We start from the raw sequence: 26,796 nt of genomic DNA on the forward strand, positions 1-26,796 counted from the left end.
ATTCGATTATTTTTAATAGCAGCTATTTTAATATCTCTAAATAATATAATTAAAACAAATAAGGCTTCATTCCCCCCAGTTTTAGTGTAAATCTACTGTCCACTAGTTGAGAAGAAACTAGGTGGTAATTTGAGCAAAACACACATGCACGTTTTTTCGAACTCTGAAAGGTGGAAGAAGATGGTACATTCTGTACAGTTCCATACAATTATATTTACTATTGAAATCAAATTTGTAGCTGTAATACATTGCAAATACTGAGACTTTGGGTTCAAGTAAGAGATTAAATACATTTAGGGAGCAGAGTAAGACAAAAATAACTAAAGTAATCCAATTAAGAATAATCCATGAATTGCAGTAGTCGGAGGGCTTAAGTAACTGACAACAGTCTTTAGGAGGGATTTGGTTTGTTCAACAGATCACATTGGAATCAGCACCCTCCTAACTCGATTAGCATTAACGTTCACCTCTAGGAAATGAGTAGCCCGAAAACATGAAATTCACCATGCGCATTCGCACACACACATACACACATATACATATGCACACACACACACAAACGCAGGGCAGTCTGCCTGGCACCAGACAGCAGTGCACGGCCAAATGAGATGTGTGAGAGCCCCCTGCTGCCAAGAGGCGGACAGGAAGAAGAAACAAACCCTCTCTAATGGAGACATGACATGCTCGCTGGGGCGGAAACTCAAACAAACGATTAATGGGCCATGGAGCCTCCAGTACAGCAGCAAAATACCCACCGCTGCTCCCCCTCTATGTACTCCCTCACTCTCTCCCTGTCCCATGTTGGCCGAGGGGGTTCAACATCTCAAGACCCAGGCCTCTGCCCCAAGGCGACATATTTCTGCCACCCCCTTACCCCAATTCTGCTGACATCCCTGAAAGGACAACATCAATATGGTGAACATCTCAAAAGACCCTTCGTGATTCAACAGTACGGGCTCACGTAAAAAAAATGTTGCCGTCCTCTTTATATTGCCATGCCTATGTTTTAAGACTTCTTAACAGCGATGACAGCCAAATATCCAACTTATCTACACTAGTTGTAAGGCTGTTTCAAGGAGCAAAACGTTTGGTCACTATCTAGAAGAGACAACAATCATGTGCTCATGTCTTCTGTTGAAGAGCCTCTAAGCCCTGTTTGGCCCCCAGTGGAGGTGGTGACCTAACAATGGTGACACAGCACCAAATTAGACGAGAGGGCCTGGGAAAAGATAGAGAGCAAAATCCACACAGAAGTATTTCCAGCCCTAAGCATGGTCGAAGGTAATGATAAGTCGGTTTGAGACTTTGTGTAAACTTTAAAGGGACATTTTAAAGTAATAAATGCATTGTTTTATCACAAAGTGAGTTTGTGGCTGCAGGAATTAAGTGAATGAGTCCAGGAAGTGATAGGATGGGGAGTCTTCTATACTTATGAGGCCATGGAGGTTCATCCAGTCCAGGAGCTGGTGCAGTCTCCTCCTTTGTCTTCCCTTCTATCTCAACCAAAGCCCTGGATCAGCAAAGAGTGGCAAAACAGAGAATGGAAGAAGGGAAGCCCCTTACGTTCATGTGTTTTGATTAGCAGGTAATGATCTTTGATCTAATGCGCTGACTGGGAAAGTGCGGCTCCCATTGAAATCCGGTGGATGCTTGGCTGACCTGGAGCCAGTGTCACTTCTCGTTAGGCCCTGCAGCTCCATGACCTCCCCACTGCCAGTCCCAGGCCCCTCCTCGCAGCATGAGCACCCCGCGTAATGATATCAATAGCAGCAGGGGTGCAATGAATACAAATCCGCGTGCAGAATGTTTGGACAAGAATCCGCTCCCAGCCCTCCCTCCTCCTGCCGCCCCACTCACCACCGTTCAACCTCTATCCCCCGCACAAAGGGCTAGGTTAGGCTGCAATCTGGATGGATGGCTTCACACAAAATAGTTGGCTACTGCAAAGAACAAATGCCCCTTGCTTGTTAGCTGTAACTGTATATTTTTTTAGTACCATTTAGTCTGAATGTATCTCTACAGCACGGTGAGTCATACATGACCTTTCAAACAGCATGTGAAAATGTGTGTGATTTCACCGAATTGTTTAAATGTATTCATGCATGCAACTATACTCATTCAAGCTGCAAAGTATATGATAATGATGGTTACATGCTTAATTGAAAAAATACAAAACTCCGTTGTCCATTTGCATGAAATAGGGCGGCTCACAAAATTCTTCAATTAGAACTATTGTTTGTTTCACATTGTCTCAAATAAGGCACATTTTCCCTGAGATGACAAAATACATTTTAATTATCCGTACTCCAGGGGACTCACACGTTGTTCCTTTGATGTCGCTAAATCAAAATATAATTGTAATAGTGTTTTTCATATCATATACACAAGACCAACAGGAACAAGAAACTAATGAACAGTTTTGTGACCAGGCACACAACCATCCCCAATCGAACACTCTGTCCAGTGTTGGACCTGACATGGCAGCCTCCTGATTTCCGTCTCTGGTATTGACTCAGCCGTTTAAAGCAGCCTGGCCACCAGGGCCCATAACAAAGGTATGTTCATGGAACCAGCCAACGAAATCAGGAAGGAAAGAACCAATGCATTTCTTTTCTAAATTAACAAGACTGGAAAAGCTATAAAATCCCCGCTATGAGACCTGTTTATTATCAATTACTGTTGCTCAATGCAGCCATACTGTGAACACACATACATGTGCTGCAGACATGTGCCTCTCTGCAAGGATTGCATGCCATGTGCACATGCCCGGTGCACACAGAGTCCTCTCTTCTTCACTCGCCTGGTTCATTACAGCTCTCTGAACGCACGTCTGTTGCTTTCTATGAAGCTCTCGGTTACAAAGTTCAATGTTTAATATGCTGTGAAATGCAGCAGTGTCAAGAACAATATCCAAGATGCCTTCATTTAAATTACCGGTCTGGAAGAAGGAATAAATGAAGCCAAGGAACATTCCCAAAAAGGCCAACTTTAGTGGTTGTCGAACCACACATAATTATAAAGGTGGGTTTAAAAGTGAGATCTTGTCTGAAAAATAAGACATTGTTTTTAATCTATTTTTGCACTCAAATAACTGCACACATGTGCATATTTTCCTTTCCACGCCAGTATGGGATACATTCTGCAGCACATAACAACAGTGAATGGTCCCAAAGATATAGGTTCTTTTACAGGACTGTTTTTTTATTCCGAGCTTTTCTAAATGAGCTTTTCCTCTTCTGACCAGCCAGTAGGAGAGGAGTTAAAACCACGTGGTCAGAGATGACACTGCTCACACTGCTAACTCCTTCACCACTCTGTAATCAAAGTGTGGTTTGTATCGTCTTGTTCCACAGACACTGCAGGAAGGAGGCGTGATCCGTCCTTCCCACAGACAGAAGTTTCATAGCATGTGGTCTGTCATCACTGAGGATGACATTGCTTAAAATCTGTTAATTGTAAACACACTAGTGGTGTGCGCTGTCAATCTGTGGCACAAGAGGCACATTTATGACTTCTTGCAGGAAGTGCCTGTCTTCTGCTTCTTTTCCAAATTGCCCTGTGTGAAAATACTGAATGTTCCTAGTCCTTGCTTTGTGAGGGATTACATTTTGTATTATTATTTATTTAATTAATATAAATAAATACATTTTTAATAAGGCTTGTCAGACGTATTCAAAGGTTCAGATTTAAAAATTATATTCCAAGAAGAAAAGACCACCGATCAGTGAAATGTGGACTGTTTTAAATATTTGATTGTGTAATGTATAGTCACTTTTAAAAAAATAGCATGACATTTACACCGGTGTGAGAAGTCCCATCTCGTATGACTCAACACTCTTTGTCTCAAAAGCTTTTTATTCCAGTACATCTCAAATGCATTAGCATTAATATGACTACAGAAAAATTAAGTATTTATGAAGAAGCTTCTTCGGGTCACATATGTTTTGTCATACAGTGTCTACAGTTCACAGCTATGACTGCACTGATTTTTTTTGTTAATTTAGTTATTTTATATGCGCTGGTGACAATATAGTCAACACATCAAGATAATTTTCTCATAAAAAGTTCTTCTTATGTTTGATAAGGTAATGAAAAGTGAAATGGCCTGCAGCTCCATCCAGACTAAATGAGAGGAAAGATTAAGATAAATAGCTACATCTGGCTCCCCCTTGAAACTCTAAAGGAAGTGGAGATAACCAAGGAGGGTCTGGTTATTCATCACCATCTAGACATGCGCCCGTACACAACTGTATGGGCTTAGAAAAACAGACATGGACAGACAGAAACTCGCCAGCCATGCATACTCCAAAGCAGCACCTGACTTTGGGTCCTGTTTTAAGAAAAAACAAAGTTATGCCGTGGAGGAACAGAAAGGAAAGCGATGGATTGACAGCTGGGCCAGGAGGGAACCTGGTTAATTTCACCTATCATGCAGCCCCTTAGTGCCCCACACATCCTCTTGAATCTCTTTCTCTTTTCTCTCCACTCTTTTCTTTCTCAAGGGAGCAACTTTTCCTCCAGATCCTGACTGACATAAACCCCAGAGCCTCAGACCCCAAACAGAATTTGCTGCAGACCCCGGGCTGCTTGTCTTCTGTCTGCTTCATCTATCTCTTTCTTCCACGATTTCCATCCCCTTAACCATCGCCCCCTTTGTTCTTGCAGTCGATCGATGCACCATAACTCAACCGGCCTCCAGTGTTTGATGTCTGAGCTCTGGATACCATTTCAACCGTTTTCGTTGAACCACACTGATAATACCAAGTCTCACGAACGCAGACGTGCAAATCATGTGCACACACACACACACACACACACACACACACACACACACACACACACACACACACACACACACACACACACACACACACACACACACACACACACACATAGACTCACACACACACAGAGCCACAATATACTTTACATAGTAATAAAAAAGATATTGAGACAGGGATAACGTGAGGGGAACAGCCTGCGGTAAATCTTCAGTGTCCTTTAGTCACATTTGACCATTAATTTGTCAATTGCCCGTGTGTAGTTTGAAACAGGCCTGGTATAGATAAAGTCTTTATCATAACCCAAATGCAAAAAGCATTTTTAGATTTGAGCTGTAAATTCTGTTTACGCTGACCAAGGTGTCTGAAATTGCATGTACTGTCGTATTTTTGCAACTTTATGTATAAAAATGGGTGGTAGGATGGCATATTGGCACTTATTAAAACTTTATCTATATTAGGTTTGCTATAGAATTATGGTCGTTTGCTGCAACATCCTACATTTTTCTATTTACTTACTGGGCAACGCAGCCCAACCAGCATTGTATGTATTATAATCTGTGTGTTTATAAGCCTTGCTCAAGAACACTGCAGCAATGAAGAAAGAGCAAATGCCAACAGCTTTCATTGACATGTAAACAACATTTTGTCCTGTTATACAATTAAGAAGAACAGAGAAGAAATGTTGCAAGTCTGACTACAGGTATTTAGTTAATATTATTAAGTTAATAATAATAATTGTATAATAAGAGCATATCACACGGTAACTTTGTGATTTGCACAAAGTATAAAGCATCAAGTGTTGTTGTATTTTCAACCAATCCCTATACGTATTATCCTGCTATGTCGTTTGAGAAATTGCGGCTTCTTTACTTCTTTATGAGTCACAAAAAGTGATGTTTGTACTGCAATACTGACAATATTGACATTCATTTAATTGAATGAGAAAGTTTCAAGTTGCTCTCTGGTGGGCTTAAATGTATTTTCATTGTTTTTAATTTAAACATTTTTAAGTTTTGCAGAATATATGCAGCAACTTTAAGGCCATGTAGTATGACTGTGCCTTTTACATTCAAATATAAGCAATTCCTAATTGTTTTAACACAGAGCAACAGTAGCATGTGAGGTATTCAGATTGCTTTAAATAACTGTTTGTTCAGTGTGGATAACTGTACCACCAAACTTACTGAATAAGGAGATTAGAGTACTAAACTAGAATTTTATTTCTCAAGCTGATTATGTACAAGGTGTAATTTGATATAATAATCTATACGACTCTTACCTAAACTCCCTCTGTAAACCGTATATCCGTGAGAGATCTTATTTGACCTATCATGTCATGAGATAGAGGAGTGTGTTCAGGTGCAATGAGCTGGGAGGGAGTGCAGTTGTCATGTTCCCTAACGTGTAGCAGGATGTATTGCTGGCAGAAGCAGCAGGGGAGATCCAGAGTCTCTCCTGAACACTCACAGCCTCATGAAAGAATGATGGTTGATTACCTGCAGGAGATGAGCTACGCGGCCCTCCAGAGTCACAGGATAGCACTTTAGCGCCACGAAGAGACGACCGAAGAAGAAGGAAGGAGAAAATCCATCTTTGTCCCGTTTGTAAATTGGGGGGGTGGGGGGTTAGAATTGTCCAGAAAAATAAGACCCCACACATTTAATGATTTAAAGCATGATCTCACATTTTCACATTCAAATTATGGGCACCTTTAAGGCCACATGTGTTTGTTATTTTCTCAAACCAATGTGCTAAAAGAAACAGATTTGTCTGGTTTGTTAAGCAAACAAATTGACCAGATATTTAAAGCTGCTTTTTTTTTTTAATGGCAACTTTCACAGAGATGGTTATTCACAAATCTACGCACAAATATGAATGTCTGACACTTAATACCTTCAGAATATTTAATTTACACTCACTCATTACCTGCTTCATTTCACATTATGTCAACACTGTTACCAGCAACTTTGCTAGGTTTCAGACCAGAGTCATATATTCTTCATATATTTTGCAGAATTTACAATTGATACCGTTTTTGTGCCACAGCCCCGCTCTCTGGGAGAACAAGGTCCAGATGGCTTGGGGGCCCCGTCAGTTTGCCTCCACCAGCCACTCTGCTTATCGGCAAGTTCACTTCACTTCAAGGAACCATTGACAGCTTTGTTAATTAGCACCTTTAGCCCTTTTTCCAAGACATGTATCACACTAAGACATTCATATGTCCATTAACTCCTGTCCTCTTCCTGCAAATGTAGCCTGTTGGTCCAGTTGGGTATTTATTGATATCCTGTTATCCTGCAAATAAAACGAAATTATTGAATCATGTTGACCATTTTTCCCACATATAACACCCGTTTTTCTCTGGTCTTGATTCGGTGGGTTAGTAAAAGAGGTCTAAAACAAAGTAATCATATGTGCAAAAAAGTGGTATTATAAATTAGATATTCAGATTTACAATTAGTGAACTAGATAGATAGATAGATAGATAGATAGATAGATAGATAGATAGATAGATAGATAGATAGATAGATAGATAGATAGTTAGATAGTTAGATGGATAAATCCATTGTCTCATATTTATCATCACCACAGCCACATACTATGCACCCTCACTGAACAAAATATCTGCTTTGTCTGAAACTGGAAGTCATAAGACACAGTTCACAGCGCAGGGTCAGTTGGCCTCTACCCTTAGCGGAACTGACTGCCTGACCTGTCGGCCATTTGTCCGAAGCACAGGTTCGACCCCAGACAGCCTGCAGAGGAGGAGAATCAACCCGCAGCTTTGATCTGCTGTTACAATGGATTGGGAGTAAGGAAAGTGCCACTGCTAAATTACAGTGGGGTTCAAAAGACTAATGAATAATCATGTCCGGCAGCCACAGGTGACTGATACAGACCCAGGTCACATTCTGTACTTAATTGGCAATGATGATAGCTGGAGGATCAATGTATATTATTACATACGTACCTCAAATGGGTATAATTCAGGATATTCACCAGACCTGAAAAATATTACTTTCAAAATAAGAATAACAAAAAGAGCTGGATATTTTTATTTTTCAAGTTTCTTTTCTTATTGAGGAATGATTTGGTTCGAGAAGGTTATCAGAGTCTTGCAATTTGCAATTTTTACAAAAGATCAATAAAAAGATCTGGCCACGGCTTTAATCCTCGTGTGTGTTTGAAGTGGACGTTTTTTGGGCGGGACAAAGGGTGTTGATGGATAGCCACTTGGCGTACAGGGCCGGCTGAGGTTCCTCCAGAAGGTCACGTCCTGTCTGGCCCCTGTCCACTGCACACTTCCACAACATATCCGGGGTCTCGGCCCTCCAAACTGGCTGAAGCCCACAACACACACACACACACACACACACACACACACACACACACACACACACACACACACACACACACACACACACACACACACACACACACACACACACACACACACACACACACACACACACACACACACACACACACACACACACACACACACACACTCTCTATACCCCCTCGGCGCCATGCTGCGGCGGTGGTCAGGGCCTTGCGTGCCATCGAGGGTCTGGCGTGAGGGGTAGGGGAGGAAGCATGAGGGGGAGGGAGAGATGGGAAAATAGTCTTCAACCAATCACAACCCCTCAATTCTCCTTATGGAAAAGGTTACAGCACCCCACCATCCACCCCCCACCCCATCTCCCCCCTTCCGAAGTCACTGTAGCTGCAATTTTTAGGTTATTCTGTCTTTCACATCTTTATTACTCAACACAGATGTAAAGAATATAACCTGTTAGCTCTGCACCTGGCTCGATAATGTATTAGGCTTCAAGGGATTCCTAAAATTCAGCTCTACAATATTACTGAAAGGTAATGGCCACTTTTTAAAGATGCTGCATAGTGTTAAGTTAGAGTGATCCCTGATGAATGGCAACTAACAGAATCTTTTCGGCCCTGACATATGATCACCTCAAGTCCACTCAGAAACATCCAGAACCCGACCCATGATGGGAGGCCCAGAGAAGCTCACTGGTTTCCAGCCTGCTCTGAAGACCTTGGACAATGGCTGTAGCACCATCTATTGGCAGGTAGGTTAAGTGCAGCAGCAAAAAGCCTTTCCTTTGGACAAAAAAAGTCATTTAAAAGATAAATTGCTTGAAGAATCATATGAAAAAGAACATATTAAACTGGGTAAAGGAAGAAAGGGAAAGCATTTTGTTATTTAATGTAAAAAACAGAACATTTGGTAATGTGGCCACAGTTTTTGATTAAAAGCTTTTACCAGCAACAATATAAGAAATAGATATTAAAGAGACTCATTCTTGATTTATTTGTTGGTAGTAAGTTCTAAAATGCAATGTTGGATTGATTGGAAATGTTGGTGATAATGTGTTTATATATTTTAGCCAACAGAATAATATTCTAAACTATTAAATATGTGTCATATAATACTATAGTTAAATATCAATTGTTGGAGTGGTCAGCATCTCGAGAGCTGCGTTTTAATACATTTTGTCATCTTGTTATCCAGGGTTTGTCTTAAGCCTTCTCCTACTTCAATGTCCACTGATTATTTTTGATTTTCTGTGTCTCTCTGATCCTGGGAAGACAAATGAAGTGCGTAACCACAGAGAGACAGAGCGCTCACAGAGAGTGAAAAGAGAGTCTGGGAAAACATTCCTTAGACAAGGACAGAAGAGATGGGAAGAAAAGGAAGAACGGAAAGACGGGGTAATATGCTCAGTCTTCAGAAATATCAAACAAACTTTTACAAGCCAGATTAGGATGCACTGACATAACTGAAGTTAAACTTACTATTAAAAGGATAAGAGTTTTTTGGTATAGCACTTTTCCTGCTGTACAGTCCATATGCATGAGCTAACACTGATGGCTGTTGTGTATTATCAGACATTCTACAAAATCACACTTACACTGAATGAGCATATCTTAATAAGTACAGCAGCTTTAGATCAGCTTTACACTAAAATCCCATTAACCCATACGTTATTGTCACGTTATGGTCAAAGCAAAACATACCTCTGCTCTCCCCATTCATTAATAATGTAAAGCAGATGAGAAAAGGGAGCTTGACAGGGCTTGGGAATGGTATTGTGGATGAGAAAATGAGAAAAAGTAAGTGCATTTAGTGTGAAATTGAACAGACTGGTATTAGAAGTGTAAGAGGAAGTGTATTCAAAGTGTTCAGTAAGAACAGGGTCGCTTTAGGATCGGTGCCAGAGAAGGGAGGAAGGTGTTGACTAGATGCAAACGAGTTGGCCCCATCGAGGAGCGACATGAAGCTGATAACCCACTTTCCACCCACCCGGAGCAGCCTCTTTATATGGCTTTGTGACGGGGCCCCAGGCACCTGAGCATCCCCAAAAATAACCCTCTCTGAGCCCTGATCCATTGGGCTGTGGCTTCATGCCAACATGTTTCCCCCTTAACAGCACAACACACAGGAGTCTCAGTTGCTCTTAGTCCTTCACATAAACAAATTGACTCAATTCATCTTATATACATTAACTATGAGTAATTGTATTTGGGGACACACAGGATCAAATCACAGCGTCAGTAGTTGAATGGGTTTGCTGAATTTTTGAAAAACAGAATGAGACTGTTGCACTCTGCCCTTTGGTTGTATATTTAACCAGCTTCACCACATATGCATTCAGGCATGTCTATTTTTTTCCACTTTAGATTTCACACAACAATCCCAGCAACCTCTATGTTTAGGGATCGCCAATGACACAAAATGCCGAAAGTGTGAGAAGATACTGGGGCCAATAAAAAGTGTGCGAAACAGAAAAAAAGAGACCTTTGCGTGCTGACTGTATTTCATTTTCATGGCACAAAGGCAAGCAGCGGAAACACTGTCCTGCAGCTTGCTTTAGACGTAATAGTCCCTGCTGAAAAGGTTCTTTCCTTTCTCAGAGGGTGCATCCAGATTTACAGCTTGACAGCAGCAACAGATCATAGCAGAGACGTGGCGCTCTGGCAATGAAAGATTTTCTTTACATTACAATTGGCAGGTGGTGGGTTCAGTCGGCACGGTTTTCCCCGTTTAATCAGAAACCAGAAGATTGGATGCTTTATAAAGTGGATTATAATGTGACAGCAGAATATTTATACATCTGTAAATCTAAAGCTATCTTAAATTGTCCCCAATCAATTCCAAACTCACAGGAAGTCAGAAATATATTAAAATAACCATTACAAAAGATCCCAATATAATGATTACAAATGAGAAGGTCACATAAGTCATACTGTACAGGTAAAGCAGTGCACATGCTGGGGGGTCAGGAGGTCATCAGTTATAAGGATTGCTGGAAACATAAAGAAGGTTTTTTTAAATAGAGGGTTTGGGCAGAAACAAAAATGATATATACGGTATACAGGAAAAGTGCATTATAAGAATTCAACTTCAGATTGTGTCTCCAAAAATGTATTTTCATTCAGTGTTTACTGCCAGAGCCATTTCTGAGCTTCAGTTTGTCACACTTCATCATAGAAATTTTACATTTTCAAAGGGATTTCAGATCGTGTGATCATTCCCCCAATCTGGTTCTTGTTCAACTTACTGTAAATGGCCTTCAGCCAGCACAACCCCAACAGTCGTTTCCATCTCTAATTAGGACGTTTCTGGCCCCGAGAAGGTCCCAGCGACTGCAGTTCTCCCCTTGTGATCAAGCTAATTTAGGGTTCCCTTTAAGCGTCTGCATGTTAGGTTGTTCCAAACATTTTCTGAAAGCTGCCTGTTGTCCAAAACAAACCACAGCACTGCAATTATTATAATGACAATAAACCGAGCTCACCAGCAGTTGACTTTTAACAATGTCTCAGCTCCAGAAATGAACCACTGAAGACATTTGCTAATGAGTTGTCATCACGTTTTTACATTGGACAAAGAAATTGCTGAGGTGAGAGCGGCTAATGTCAGTCATGTTGGCCCTGTCATTCCTCAAGTGGCTTTTTGTCTCGTAAGTGATAGCCTGAGAAAAGGGCAGCAATCTTATCATCGGACGGAGCACACGGAGGAGAGCCAGACTGCATGGACGGCAGCTCAGGACACAATAAAACAGAGACAACACACTCATATATCTGCAAACAGATAATTGCTTTGATAATGGATGAAGATTAAGATAATTACAGGAAAAAAGTCTCAGCGTATTGGGTAGGGTGAGGTTTTTGTGTTAAGCTTTTCCAGAAAGGAATCGTTGCTACTTATTGTGATATTAATACGGAATTGATACTGTTTCAAGTCATTTTCAACTATTATCTAATTATTTGAAACATTATTCTGTTAAATAAATTATTATATTCACCAGGAGCTATCGGTACAGTGTACTTTCATAATTTTACACATGTTTTTTTCTTCCAGGCAGATACTCAGAACTCAAACAATGCCATCAAATTAAACTTGTGGGGACCAGAAATGCAGATATAAGCAGTCTTTCAAGGCACCAACAAGAGAATCACTTTTCTACCAGGACATGGTATGAGTTGGTTGACAAATCCATGACCAGCAGAAATCCAAAGTTACATTTGATAATGAATTGAAACAAAACATCTATAATTAATGTTCCAATTAAAAAAAAAAAGAAGCTTGGTCAAATATCTTCATTTGAAGCCCTTTTAATGGATGGACATTTGAAGCCCTTTTAATGGACGGACGATGTCCTCTACAGCTACATAGCTACCACATATCCCACTTTTATGAGAGCAGCAGTACTCTGATGCTCAAGCTCTTCGGCATATCTCAAGTGGATGCTGTGTCAGTCCTGGGAACTCTAAACAAAGATAAAGCTGCCGTTCCTGATAGCTGGAGAGCTGCTGCAGCACTGGAAAGCTCTGGATGGGAAGAGGGGCCATCAGATGGTCGAGGGAGGGGAGGGATGGTTTCAGGGGACGGGATATGAGGTAGAGGCCGGCTGTAGCTCAGTATCTCTGCGGGAGGATTACTGAAGATACTGTAGGCAACATTACCTCCTTCACTCCGGTTTGTTCTGGTCCCAGACAGTTAGGGGACAGACAGTACAAATTCCCCATCTGGATGATGCTCCACAACTCACTTTTTATAGCCAGACCATTCTTTGCTCAGGTGTGTTTTATCATTCCCCTCCAGTAATTGAACTTAAAAGGTTTCAGTCTCCCTTTCAGACACTATCCTCATTGCGGGAAAATGAATAAAACCATTTTAAAAGCCTCATTTGGACATTAAGATTTGTCACATAATCAGCTATTCAGTCCAACAATACTGCCCTTTTTACTAATATATTGCTTTTCAGGGGATAATTTTCATCTTTTTCATATAAAATGTACTGAGTATGTACAGAATGTCAATGAATACGTTATATGACACTGATCATCTCTTTTAAAATAAAACAAATATGTACTGTGTTTATTTGTTTTCAATCTGTATATGGATTAATTAGTTATTTTCTGGAATACAATAACATTGCATTGAGTATATGAGTTACATTTTGTACATGTTTTATGTGTTGTTATAACATATTTTGGTTCTATAGTGTTAGTTTTTTAATATGTCCCTGTGGTTTCTCTATAAACTATGACTTATAAGTCACCAACAGTGCAAATATATGAACGATAGCTGGTATTGCGTTATAAATAACTTTCCTATTTGTTTTAATTCATACAATATTGCTCCAGCTGTGGCTTGTCACAAACCGAACAGCAACCTGAGACTTTGCTTTCTTTACTCCCTCGACGTAGTAGCTGGTACGTTTTATGAATGGATGTTTATTGGAAGATCCCCCTGCTATGAAATATGACAGTGGTCTGGTGTTCATCTTGGGACAATCTCCATGGTGATGCTGCAGTGTTTTGGACCAAATACATTACCCGCCTACCACCTATTTTCCTACATCTTTAGCAGCATTCACGACTGGAAGTCACAAATCTCAGCCCTTGAGTAACTGCACCCATTAATAACCTACGATGGCATGTGCGCATATCATCCCAAAAACAGCTTGCACTGTAACCACATCCAGATGCACCGAGCCACTTGTCTCCCTCGCTCTCGTTGGCTGGAGGCTGTGCATGTGGTCATGTTTTGCACCTTCCCAGCAGCTGACGAAATGAAAGAATAATCCTCGGCCAGATGATCGACTGTTGTATCTTCTGCAGGAAATAAATTACATGATCATTTGACATGTGGCCAGAAGAAGGAAAAAACTTTGGATGTGATGCTTTTCAGATGTGAGATGATGAGCCCATTATTAATGACGGAAAAGCCTAAATTCAGCATATTGTTGGAGAAAGTAATCACAATGAGTGTTGTTTTAAAAAAGTTAAACAGCAACGTATGTGTGAATGCACATTAAATTGAAAGCACAGCTTGTTAAATGTGCTTGGTATGGTGAAAATCTCAAGTTGAAGCTATGAATAACCTTTTTCAAATAAATATTACCTTAAATAACTACAGGCCAATATCAAACCTTCCCTTTTTAAGCAAATTGATCAACAGTTGAGTAATTTCATGTTTTTAACTGACGGTTTTGATGTGTTTCAGTCGGGCTTTCGACCTAACCACAGCACTGAGACTTCACTTGTTAAGGTCTTAAATGACATCCATTTGAACACAGACAGTGGCAGAATATCAGTGTTAGTATTATTAGATCTCAGCGCTGCCTTTGATACTGTTGACCACAACATATTGCAAGACCGTCTTGAAAACTGGGTGGGAGTTTCAGCAACAGCTCTAAACTGGTTTAGTTCCTATAAGGACAGAACAAACTTTGTCTCAATAGGCAATTACAAATCAACCCTGATAAATATGTCATGCGGGGTTCCTCAAGGCTCCATCTTAGGACCTTTGCTTTTTAATATTTATATGCTACCTCTGGCTGAAATTATTAAAAAGAGCGATCTAAGCTATCACATCTATGCAGACGACACCCAGATTTATTTTTAAATTACACCGGGAGACTACTCTCCGATTAGAACACTGAGCAAGTGCATTGAGCACATCACTGACTGGATGACTCAGAACTTTCTCCAACTGAACAAACAAAACACTGAGATCATTGTTTTTGGAGCAAAGAAGGACCGATTAAAAGTAATCACAGAGCTTCAGTCGGCAGAGAAATCTGGGTGTAGTGATGGACTCAGACCTGAATTTTAACAGTCACATTACAACAGTCATTAGGTCTGCATACTATCACCTGAAGAATATATCAAAGATTAAAAAATTAATGTCGCAACAGGATTTAGAAAAACTTGTCCATGCTTTTATTTTCAGTAGACTCGACTACTGCAATAGTGCATTCACAGGGCTCACTAAATAATCTATCAGAAAGCTGCAGCTGATTCAGAACGCTGCTGCTCGAGTTCTCACTGACACTAGAAAAGTGGATCACATCACTCCGGTTCTGAGATCATTACACTGGCTTCCAGTCGACCAAAGAATTGATTTTTAAAATACTACTGCTAGTTTTTAAATCACTAAATGGCTTAGGACCGAGGTATATAGACGACCTCCTCCATCACTATGAAGCATCCAGGAGTCTCAGGTCTTCTGGGTCGGGTCTGCTCTCTGTTCCGAGAATAACCACTAAACATGGAAAAGCAGCTTTTAGTTATTATGCCCCAACAATCTGGAACAAACTGCCCAAATCGTGGACGTCCGCTGAAACACTTCCTATTTTTAAATCCAGACTAAAAACGCATCCATTTGCTGCTGCTTTCAATTGAGCTGCTCATACTCACACTGCAGTATGCCTTTTAGTCATGTATTCTGTACCAGCTGTTTATTTATTTTATTTCATTATCTTTGCTTTTTATGCCTGTATTTAAATGCCATTATATTTATGCTGTATTTGTTCTTAAATGTCTTTTGTTTTTATTTTGTAAAGCACTTTGAATCGCCACGTGCTGAAAAGTGCTATATAAATAAAATTGCCTTGCCTTGCCTTAAAGACTTAATTATAACTTAGTTAATAAATGTCAAAAGTAAGATACGACATTTAAATCATTACACTTAATACCACCACCATGTAAGTCTTAAACAATCTCTTACATTTTATCACAGATAAATAAGTATATTTCTCACAATTGATAATAAGGAACAACTGCCTCGACTTTAATCTCTGAAAGGAATTGTGTTTTGTATTGCTTTAAAAAATACAATAAACAGAATTTAATGTCGATGTAAATATTCAACAGTGGTATAGAAAGCAACAATTATTTTCATAATTGATTAAACTGCTGATATTGCTAGATTAACCAAAAAATAATTTGGTTTATAAAATGTTGTCTTTAAATGTCTTGGTTTGTTTAAAACCCAAATATATTTGATTTATGATGGGTTAAAGCTTAATATTTAAGAGGATTTGTTCTTCCTTAGTCTTTTTTCTTTTGCCTGATATGCAAATGCTCACTGTTAGTGGGCGAGTAAAGAGTGGAATGCAGTTTTGGAAACTTCTGGGACACCATGATACACTTGCAGTGCTCGTTTCCACCAAAAGAGTGCAGCATTGTACCTTATTAGGATGCTGTACTATTTATAACTACTTGATTCAATAAAGAATACAACTGGTGGATTCAACCCCTTATTGATCACATCATTTGGTGAAAAACCTGTTGTGGACCTTGCATTCTCCCTCAATCCAAAGTTACCTGGAAAACATCCTTACAACCCAGTACCTTGTTTTTCATTCCCATCATCCACTGGAGCAAACACTGGGAACAATCCAGACTTTACATCAGCAGGAACAAAAGATATACACTTACTTAGAAGCAGAAGATCAAGGGAATAAAATGGCATCAAAGGTTTTTTTCAAAGCGTGTGGGTACCCTGACTGGGCTTTATTTAAAGTGGACCTATCATGCTATATTTGAATAATATAGTGTAGGACCATACCTATAAGTCATATTTATACTTTTTTTTCTTCTTCAAAATACCAAACAGATTTTTTTAGCCATGCCTCATTTCGCTCCATTTGAAAAAATGTAGCTCTGTTTTTGCAAGGGCTGATTCTGTGAGAACAGCACCACCTACAGGCCTGGCATATGTACTACAGCGTCTCCAGCGCTTTCGAACGGCAATGGCCGTGGCTGTCTCCTCCTGATTGGTGGAGTTGGCCCAATAGCCGTAGCGCCACTGTCCTGACGTCAGGACAGTGTTCAAATCTGGATCAGTTTTTATCAGATCCGTTGCAGCCCCTTTTTTAGAGATTTGGGTATGGAGGAAAATAGAGAGGGTTGTGTTTTCTGACACTTGGTGAGTTCCCTGGAACACCGGGGACACATATTCATGTATAAAAGACGTACACAAGTGCATTTTGCATGATAGGTCCCCTTTAAATGTACAAAACGACTCCAGATAGACAGTCAGACCACAGTTCCGGCTGATACTATGACACCGTTTAATTTAGCTATATTGTCTTCCCACATGAAGCCCAAGTGTCTCCCATCTTAAAGACTTTCTTCCAGACACAAGGACTCTGCTTTTCAAAGCTATGGACTATAACCAGGTGCAGCTATTAAAGAACACAGCTTCAAGAATGAAAATGTATATATTTTGAAGTCATTTTATAAACACACTTTTTTTGTTGCATAAACATGCAACTGACCGCAAATGAAGACACTGAATAACGTCTTATTCAAAATCTGTATGTTGCCATCAGTTTATGTGTATAAGAATATCTCACTACTGAAATACACTAATCTGCCGACACAAATCAAAGGAAGATAATCCCGTTTATCGGATTCTTCTTATACATACTCTGAGGCCAGAAGTTCCTCAACTCGTCTTCTTATTCAATCCATAATCGTGAGAGACACCGTGAAACTGTATAATTGGTTTTGAAGATAATGGGCCTCATCATCCAGTCCTCTGTAGTGCCCTCCATCTCTCTCTGATATTATTCACTCAGTGTCCTCCTCAGAGTCTCTTCTTCATTTTACCCTTCTTCGGACCACCCCGTCCGAAACCTGACTTCTTGACTTCTCCGGCCCACTTTTTGTTCTTGTTACGGACATTCTGTAGGCCGCCGCTCTGTAGGAACTGGTGCTTCTGGTCTTTCTTGCGCTGCTTCAGGATCTGGTCGCTGCTCTTCAGCTCTGAGCGCACTCTGTTGCTGCCGGGTGTCTGCTGCAGTCCTCCGGGACTCTGGAAGTTAGGATTATTTCCACGACCTCGTCCACGGCCACCACCACGACCACCACCAGCACCACGACCAGCACCACGACCTCGACCTGGGAGGTGGAAGACACACAAAGAAGGATTAAGAAAAGAAATGATACTGGTACTTTTTGATATAACATGTGACTATAGACTTTTCATGTAGAACGCAAGTTATCTTTATGGTTGTAAATTAAAGCCGACATCAACATTGTAGTTTGGGTTATTTAAAATATTCTGGTTTGATAAACTAGTTGGGCATTTTGGAATGGATGATCAATTGGTTTTATTATAGAAGCCATTCAACTGGTGGCCAGCCACAGTGATGATCAGTTCACTTTGTGTGTAGACAGATATATACAGTTGTTTGTTTTTTCAGATATTGCAGCAATTTTTTCTTGTGTATGATTTTTCAACATATTTGTCACTTTCTTTTTGTACAGGGATTGTCTATTCGTGTTTTGGTTTGACGCTTGCTTGCCTTAAATTGCCCATCTAAGTACAAATCTAATTCACGACTAGAGAGATGCTTCTCTTACCTCCTCCTGGTCTCCTCCCTCCTCGTCCTCCTCTTCCTTCTCCTTCTTCTCCATCTGATCCAGCTCCACCGTCCTCAAACTTGTACTTTTTCTTCCACTCCTCGTAACTTCACATATCGTTAAGGGACACAACGTCTCAACATCACAGCTAAATATTGTCAGAGTGAGAGAGAACAGTAAAAACCGAACAAGGACACAAAGAGGATACAAGTTCTTCCTGTTCTTCTTGTTGGCGATGACCTGTCCGCCATCGGTCTTGATCTTCTTCTTATGGTCCTCCTTTCCTACTTCTCTCACAAAGCGCTTCTTCTTACGGTCCCTAGGAATGATAAACGGACGCTTAATTATGGTCAAATGAGGCAGAATCAGAAGCACGAGGTGCCAGAAATAGTAGACGGGTACAGAGCATATTTAAATCCTCACCATTTCATCACACTCTTGTTTTGGTTTAACTTGTTTCCATCGTCGCCCATCAGGTCCAGGACAGCTGAGGAGGCCTGCTGATCAAAGGCAGTGCCCTCTCCACCAAGACTCAACCTAATACCACACAGAACATGAGTTAGGGTTATAATGATACATTATTTAACCATGCCCAATGTCATCTTTTCACATTTGAAAGAAGCCTCAATGGTCGCCTCACCCTCTCTCAGAGTTGAAGTCTTTGGGTCTGTAGGGGATGTAAAACTCGGAGTCTTTGCCCGACTGTCTGCTCCTCTTGTGCTTTGGCCATTCTTCATAACCGTCCTCCATGCTTCTCTTTTTTCCACCTAATACCAACGAGAACACCCCCTGGTGGAAAGAGAAAGCATTACATATTTACGTTTTTTAGCATTTCATGCAGTGTATAAAATCAAGATTTTGTAGATTAGTAAGAGATGCCGGCTCTGTCTTATGAAAAGTTTAAAAGATACAGATTATATTCAGATAATTGACGAGTCAATGAAGATTAGATGAATCGGGAACTTTGTTGATATTTCTGTTTGCTGCTTTTCTATCAGATTACATAATAAATGTATATTTCTTGATTAGTCTACCAATCCCAAAGATATTACTTCATGCCGACTTGACATGTTTTCTGACCTGGAGAAAAGGATTAAGATGAAAGTAATAAGCAGAATATTAAAAAGGATTTTCCACAGCACTTTTGTCTTGCAACATATAATTGCTTGTTTGTACTTAGTTGATTTTAATGTGGGACAGCGCTATATGCCATTTCTGCCACCTGTATTAATTACAGATGACCAAACACACTGGATGTGGAGCACCCATGATAAAAGGAAACCCAAGAGGACAAAGAAATGCAAGACGTTTGAGTTGCTTGCCTTTATATCGTCTTCATCTTCGTCCGAGTTGTGCATTGCATCGTCCTCATCGTCAGCTGTGGTGGTGATGGTGGTGGTGGTGGTGGGGGGGGGTTTGACAGGTTGATGCAGCAGGCTCTCTGCAGCCAGGCTGTCCCTCTGTCTGCTGAATTTCTCCACCAGCGGTTTGTCTCTGGAGCGCTTGGCCCGCATCACCCCCCCAGCCTGTGTCTTATTGTTGCCGTTGATTTCGAAGATAGTCTACAAATAGACACAAGAAGGCAGTTTGCGTTATTACAGGTAAGCAGAACATTGCAGCGCTATGAGAAACCTGAATCATTATCTCTATGGTAACTCACCGCTTTAGATTTGTAGCCTTTGATGGCATCAACTATTTGAAGGCGCTCCAGTTCCATTTTCTCCAAACCTGACCCTAATAAAAGATCAATAAAAAAAAAACTGTTACCAACTACAGTCAGAGTATCATCATCACTGTTGTCTTTATAGTTCATTCCCCTCCAAACTGACCTAGTAATGGATGAACAGCCATGCTGGACAGGTCTGTGTTTTTGACCCGTCTGAAGGACTCAGGTGAGGGGCTTGGTCGAGACTTCACGTACTGTTTGTAGGCGTTCTCCGAGACATGGAGCATGTTTTGCAGGTCCAGGGAGTTTTCGTGAGCCGTGACCAAATGAGAACTTTCGTCATCCAGGAGACTCTGAGGGACTCGACCAAACACACCCTCTGAATCTGAAGGAGGGGAGGAGAGGGTTAGATCGGAGAACGTGACAAATAATCAATCCAAGAGTTTTTTCAGCAGTCAAAGCCTACCTTGTGGGAGTTCAGGTGTGGCGAACACAACAGGTCTTCCGAGGAAGAGGTGAAGGTCGTAGACAAAAGGCATTTCGTCTGGACCAATCATGCTGTAAGCTACACCACTGCGTCCAGCACGTGCCACACGACCTGATGGGAAAACACAGATGATGACCAATTGCAAAATAACCTCATAAGTTCTTCCCGCAAATAAAATGTGTCAAAATGAAAGAGGTTAAACAAGATAGTGTTGTCTAAGCCACTCACCAACTCTATGCAAGAAGAGCTTGGGCTTGGAGGGGAAGTTGTAGTTGATGACATTGTCCAGCATGGGAATGTCAATACCACGAGCAGCAACATCCGTCACAATGAGCACCATGGCTTTCCGGTGCGTGAATTTCCCTATGTTGATCTTTCTGGCAGTCTGATCGAGGGCGCTGTAGATGTAGGCACACTCGATGCCTTCTAAAGTCAGCAACTGGAGATTAAAACAAAAGTAAATACCGTAAAGCAAAGATGTTTTTCTTTTTTATAAATTTAAAGAAAAAACAAAACTGGACTCGAGTGTGTGAGGCTCCATTGAGGGAAAAATACACACAAAGAGAGACACATCTGCCGTTTGGATCTCACCTCCTTGATGTACTCTACGTGATGTCTGGTGGCTACGAAAACCACCGTCTGCTCCTGAGGCTTCACTATGTTCCTCAGCATGTGGAGCAGCAGTGCCTGCTTGTCATCCACGCGTATATGGAAAAATGACAGCTGAGGGAAGACGGGAGACATTTAGATTTGGTAAATGATGGACAAATATGAAGAGAAGATTTAGCTACAAGCTTTCGATGTAATTTGCACCTTTAACAGTTATTTATTCATATTGTAAAGCAATTAATAACCGAGGTCTGAACATGAGGTTTCTCAGGTCACAATTATGCATTAACAAGCCAAAATAAATTATATTATAATTGAACATATCCTTAATTTATTATGAGAAAAGTAAAACAAATGTTTTCCTTTGAACCTTGGTGTTATTGGATCATTCTAACAATTATTTCATGTGTATTAAACTGTCCTTTCTTTACCTTGATTTGGTCACTGAGTTTAGAATCCACATCCAAACGAATCAACACTGGTTCAGTCAGCCCTGCAAAACATATAAATAAATGATTTAGTAAACTGTGTGTTATGCATAATTTGATGGTGATTATTATATTTGAAACCATATTTAAACATGATGGATGCATGTACAACAGAAGTGATTGTCTCACCAGCTCTGGCGAACTCCACCAGCAGTTTGGGCAGAGTGGCGGAGAACAGCAGAGTCTGTCTGCTGTCTGGAAGCCTCCGGATGATCTCCTGAAGCTGATCGGCAAAACCCATTTCAAACAACCTGAGAGGAAGAAGAACACCGAAACGTTCACACATACATACATGGCAGCAGGTGTGAATCCAAGCTGTGAAATTACAATGAAACACCTATAAAGAATTCCAATTCTCACCTGTCAGCCTCGTCAAACACCACGTACTCCACACTCTGCAGCTTCAGGTTCATCTCCATGATGACGTGCATGAGACGACCGGGGGTACCGATGATTCTGTGGGGGGGGGGGTCAGAGATCAGGATTACAACATACAGTACATGGATGAGGAGAAACGACATTATGAGCAATTTCAAAACACTCACATGTCAGGGTTCTCATGAAGAGCGGCAAACTGATCATCCATTCTGGAAAAAAGCAGGGACATTTACATTAATGCAAAATCAAAAGACAACTCTATATATCTGAGAGTACAATAGAAAACTAACAGCACAGGAATATTAAGAAGACACACACCTGTCACCACCAAGGATCAGAGCAGTCTTGAGGCCAGTGAATCTCCCCAACTACAATACAAAAACAGTGAAACAGTTATAAAAACAATCAGGGATGCCACTTAATATTAGTCAGCAAATCAACAAACATTCATCTGATTACTAACCTCTTTTGTGAACTTCATGGTCTGCAGTGCCAACTCTCTGGTGGGGGTCAGGATGAGGGCCCGGGCCCCTGTGGATGAGGGGGCTTTTAACTTCTCAAACATGGGCACCAAGAAGGCAGCTGTCTTACCGCTGCCGGTCCTCGCCATGGCTACGATATCCTTGCCATCCAAAATCACTGGGACCGTCTGAAAGTGGTGAAGAGGATAATTGTGAATGAAATAGTCTGCTGTTAGAAGGAACAGATGTTTGATTATGCGATCCAGAAAAAGTATTAACTTACCTTTCTTTGGATCGGAGTGGGGACTTTGTAACCCTTCTTCATGACACCTTTATATACAGGGTAACTGAGACCTGAAATAAACAATAATGTATTTATTGCATCTATTGAAAAAGTGAACCAAACTTCCTTAGCTCAAATGTTTAGGTAAATATTGGCAAAAATCCAATATTGTGAATCCCTATCTGCAGGTTACCAGTGGAAAAGCATCCCTATCTGTGCACCCTTCACTGGGACTTACCCATGGACTGAAAGCCTCCTGACTTCTTCTTCTTCTTGTTCTGAGCTCTGACAAGCTGCCTGGTGTCGGGCTCCACATCTGACATCCAGTCTGATGTGGAGAGGCATAGGAGTTTCTTTCCAATCTGTGAGGACATTAAGTAAACACAATAGCTTGTTAACAACACAAGAAAGGTACCTCAAAACGCGCCAAGTATATCAATGCGTGTTGGTAAATTCATCCGTTAACATGTTTTCTTCTGATGTAAGGAGAAGTAGATGTTTTCCCTTGATAATTCTGACCACATAGTTTTAAACAGTGCTCAAGCTGCCCCTGAATATGCTGCTGGGCAGTGGCGGCCGGTCCATAGGGGCGCTAGGGGCGCCGCCCCACCTCTTCCCATATTGAAAAAAATAAAAATAAATAATAATTAAAATTAAAATAAAAAAAAAAAAATATGTTTAAAAAAATATATATGTTTTTATTTTTATTTTTAATGAACAAGGTAAATATTATATAATTGGTATCAGTAAAATGTATAATCTACAATAAAATCTCGTTTAAAATTGTGTTACGATGTCTAAAGTTACTGATAAATCACATGTTTCCTGCCTGGCCTTGCCCATGCACCTTCTCTCGTCTGGGCGCTAAGAGAGGAGCCTTCAACCAGTGCAGCAGCAGCCACCAGCAGCTGACTGTTGCTATCTGTAACGTGTAAACTATGCCGCGAAAATATAATTTCAGCCAATCAGCGTCGTCAAAGATGACGGTCACCGGGCGCCAATGTCAGCGCCCAGTGCAGTCTGTGAGTAGTTTGGACAGTGACTCGTATCCGGTTGACGCAGTAGTTGATGAGGATGGCTTCGTGTGCAGGTGGAGTCTCCGGACCTCGGTCCGCGCCTAATTCTGTTCAAGAGCTAATCTCCAATCCTTTCGAAAGGAGAAGTTTGGCAGATAAATTGTTGCTTAAAGACCTTGCACCGGACCAACCCGATTTGAATATATCGCAGCAATCTCGTGAAAAAGACAACATTTATACACGAGGCTTCACAAGTAGCTGGTACACAAGAAAGGCTTGGCTAGCTGGATGCAAACAGGTAAATGCTGTCTTTTGTTTCCCATGCTTGGATATCACTTTATATGTAGAGAGGAGGTTTCCCATGGTTGTTAGAAGTTTATTAATAAGTGGGCATTTATCACAGAAGTGATTGTTCTGTCTCCACGTTTGTTGCATTGTCTGTGATGTATTTTCCAACGGTTATAGCTCCTGTTCTGTCCCAGCAACACTACACGGTTTGCAGCTCCACCACATTTTTGGTTTATCTTCGGTGTCGCTTAAAATCTGCTTCCCATCGGACTAAAACCTCCACGTAATCTGAAGACAGATACTTGAAGTTATTTAAACCTTTTGCAAACTTTATGTTCTTTCTTGCTCTAGCCTTGCCAGTTACATTGTACATAACACATATATTATCATTATGCTAACTGGTTGTTCGTGTTAGACGATGTAGCTTTTTCATTTCTGAGTTATTGCTATATGTAAATAAGCCTGTTTGTAAATAATCCTCAGAGAAACAAAGAAAAAACACAATTTATGACATTTTGTGCTGTGGTTATTTTTTTTAAATTGCATTTATTCACAGTTCAGTTTGAAATGCTGTAGTGACTTGTATTGAACCACTTAAATATTTATAATTAATGCTACTGAAAAGATGCTATTAATTTTATATCTCACATGCAGTTCACTGTAAAGCTACTTGGTGAAGGTGTTTTAAGAAAGAAAAAAACAGACCAGTTCTGAGAACACAAATTCCTGGTAAAGTAGTAGATGTTCAGGTTGATAAATAATATTTTCCACACTGAAGATTATGGAGGTATTGATCAGTCTTCTCATATTTTTAAGCCTCGATTTCTCCTTTCCCCCCCCCTCTAACATCACCAGAAGTCATCATTTAAGGGGTCATTTCTCGGACCCCCCGGGTAGGTCACTTACGGTACGTCAAGAGCCCCACCAAAAAAAAAGACCACCGGCCGCCACTGCTGCTGGGCATAGGATGTCTCCCATTTCAATTAACTTTTTCCGCACATATGTATTCATTTAACTATTTACAACAAGGTCTGTGGATTATTTGGCGTAAGTATGTCAAGATGTCTTGTAAGAGAAAATGCTGTTAAGTTATATTGAAGAGAAGGCAGTCATATTTGCTGGCAACATTTAGCATCTCTCTCCCAAAAGATCTAGATTGATAAATAAAACTACGGATAAGAACAGATAATAAACCTGGGTATATTATATTTATGTCATACAAGGAAAGCTTGTCAAAACAAAAACCAGGGGGCATCCGGATTTGAACCGGGGACCTCTTGATCTGCAGTCAAATGCTCTACCACTGAGCTATACCCCCGCATACAAGTTATGACGGAAAAATAGGTATTAGCTGCCAACGGGATATACCATAATAGGACAACTACTAAATAAGTTGTTTTAAATGCTGTTCCTTACATCATCGTCATCGTCTTTAGGTTCCGCAGCCAGCTCAAAGTCGGAGTCCTCCTGATCTTTGCTGCCTGGGTAGCTCTTCTTCTTCGTCAGTTTCTTCTTCCTCTCCGCCATCTTGAAGCTTTAATGCTTTCTTACACTGCTGTTGGTAACTTTTCTGTACGGTTTATGAAATAAAACGGTGTGAAAGACTAGTCAAAACGGCTCACGGCTTCTCAACACATAACAACACGGCAGGCAGACATGTTAGACACACGTGTGGGATTCTTCTTCTGCTTCTACTTCCGCTTTGTGTGGACACCAGTATGTCGCCCAATGTTAAACACTGCCACCTACTGCTACGGAGCCTCCAGATATACAATCAGTGCATTCAAATCTTTAATTATGCATAGAGTATTACATTGTAGGTTGTGTAATTTATATTATCTTCAAACTCTTTGAAACGCTTCCAAACATCTGATTTACTTTCAGCTCATGCAGATTTGATGAGCTGTACTTCAAAGCCATTAATCCAGGAGCTGAATCCCACCATATAACACAATTTTCCAGTCTTGCTTTTCAGTCCCCTTTTAAATTATGAACTGCCAGTTTTCTCTTATATTACACAATATAAGAAACACATTGTGTTATCAGAATCCGAATCAGAAACAGGTTTTTTGCCAAGTAGGTTTACGAGGAATTTGCCTTGGTGTACATGGTGCGTACATAGACAAAGAAGATACAAATAAAGATAACAACTATGGAGCTAATTTTCTGCCAAAACTAGACAAACAAACTAAGCATGTTCCACAGATGCCCTATGACTCACCAACAAACACAGTGTGGTTTGCAAATACAAAACACCATCCACAAACCAATGCATCCTATCCAAATGTGTTTACAAAATGTCATCAAAATGATCATATCTAGGTTATCAGGTTGTTTTGCAGAAAGAATCTCATTTCACTCCATCTGTTTGAGGAAAATGAACAAAGCTGCTTTTCAACCTTGATTCACATATGTTTAGGTATTATAAGAACTTTTTTTAGTAACTAATATTCCTCTATCGAGATGACGATATATTTATATAAAACAAAACTCATGGGGTGATCAGAGCTTTTCTTTTTGTTGCGTAACTTTTCATGCAGAGGACATTTTGGCAGGAAAAGCCTACCCATCCATGCAACAACTGTCACAAATCCGGAAATTATGCAAAAAGATTTCTTAAAAATTATAAAAACAAATGTGGTAAGTATTT

The 26,796-nt window shown here is 40.5% G+C and overlaps 1 protein-coding gene and 1 non-coding gene across 3 annotated transcripts; both read right to left on the bottom strand.

Annotated features, from left to right (window-relative positions):
* Positions 1-17,149: 17,149 nt before the first annotated feature.
* On the bottom strand, positions 17,150-25,836 carry ddx54 (DEAD (Asp-Glu-Ala-Asp) box polypeptide 54). 2 transcript variants are annotated; one of them, XM_034123362.1, is made up of 20 exons: positions 25,563-25,836; positions 23,081-23,204; positions 22,843-22,913; positions 22,562-22,747; positions 22,417-22,466; positions 22,266-22,307; positions 22,081-22,176; positions 21,850-21,971; positions 21,664-21,725; positions 21,215-21,346; positions 20,852-21,062; positions 20,603-20,734; positions 20,300-20,521; positions 20,131-20,204; positions 19,793-20,032; positions 19,111-19,259; positions 18,894-19,007; positions 18,679-18,789; positions 18,469-18,577; positions 17,150-18,009 (listed from the first exon to the last, which is right to left on the bottom strand). In XM_034123362.1, the coding sequence occupies exons 1-20, from the start codon at positions 25,671-25,673 to the stop codon at positions 17,692-17,694; spliced, it is 2,676 nt and encodes an 891-aa protein (XP_033979253.1). In that variant the 5' UTR covers positions 25,674-25,836; the 3' UTR covers positions 17,150-17,691. The 2 variants fall into 2 exon arrangements, with proteins under 2 accessions (XP_033979253.1, XP_033979254.1); XM_034123363.1 differs by having other exon boundaries at positions 17,150-18,005; positions 18,471-18,577; positions 25,563-25,673.
* trnac-gca lies at positions 25,393-25,464 on the bottom strand. The gene has a single exon. It is a non-coding gene; the product is annotated as a tRNA-Cys (tRNA).
* Positions 25,837-26,796: the final 960 nt, after the last annotated feature.

This window comes from Trematomus bernacchii, unplaced genomic scaffold, assembly GCF_902827165.1.
Source record: "Trematomus bernacchii unplaced genomic scaffold, fTreBer1.1, whole genome shotgun sequence".
In the NCBI taxonomy this organism is placed as follows: domain Eukaryota; kingdom Metazoa; phylum Chordata; class Actinopteri; order Perciformes; family Nototheniidae; genus Trematomus; species Trematomus bernacchii.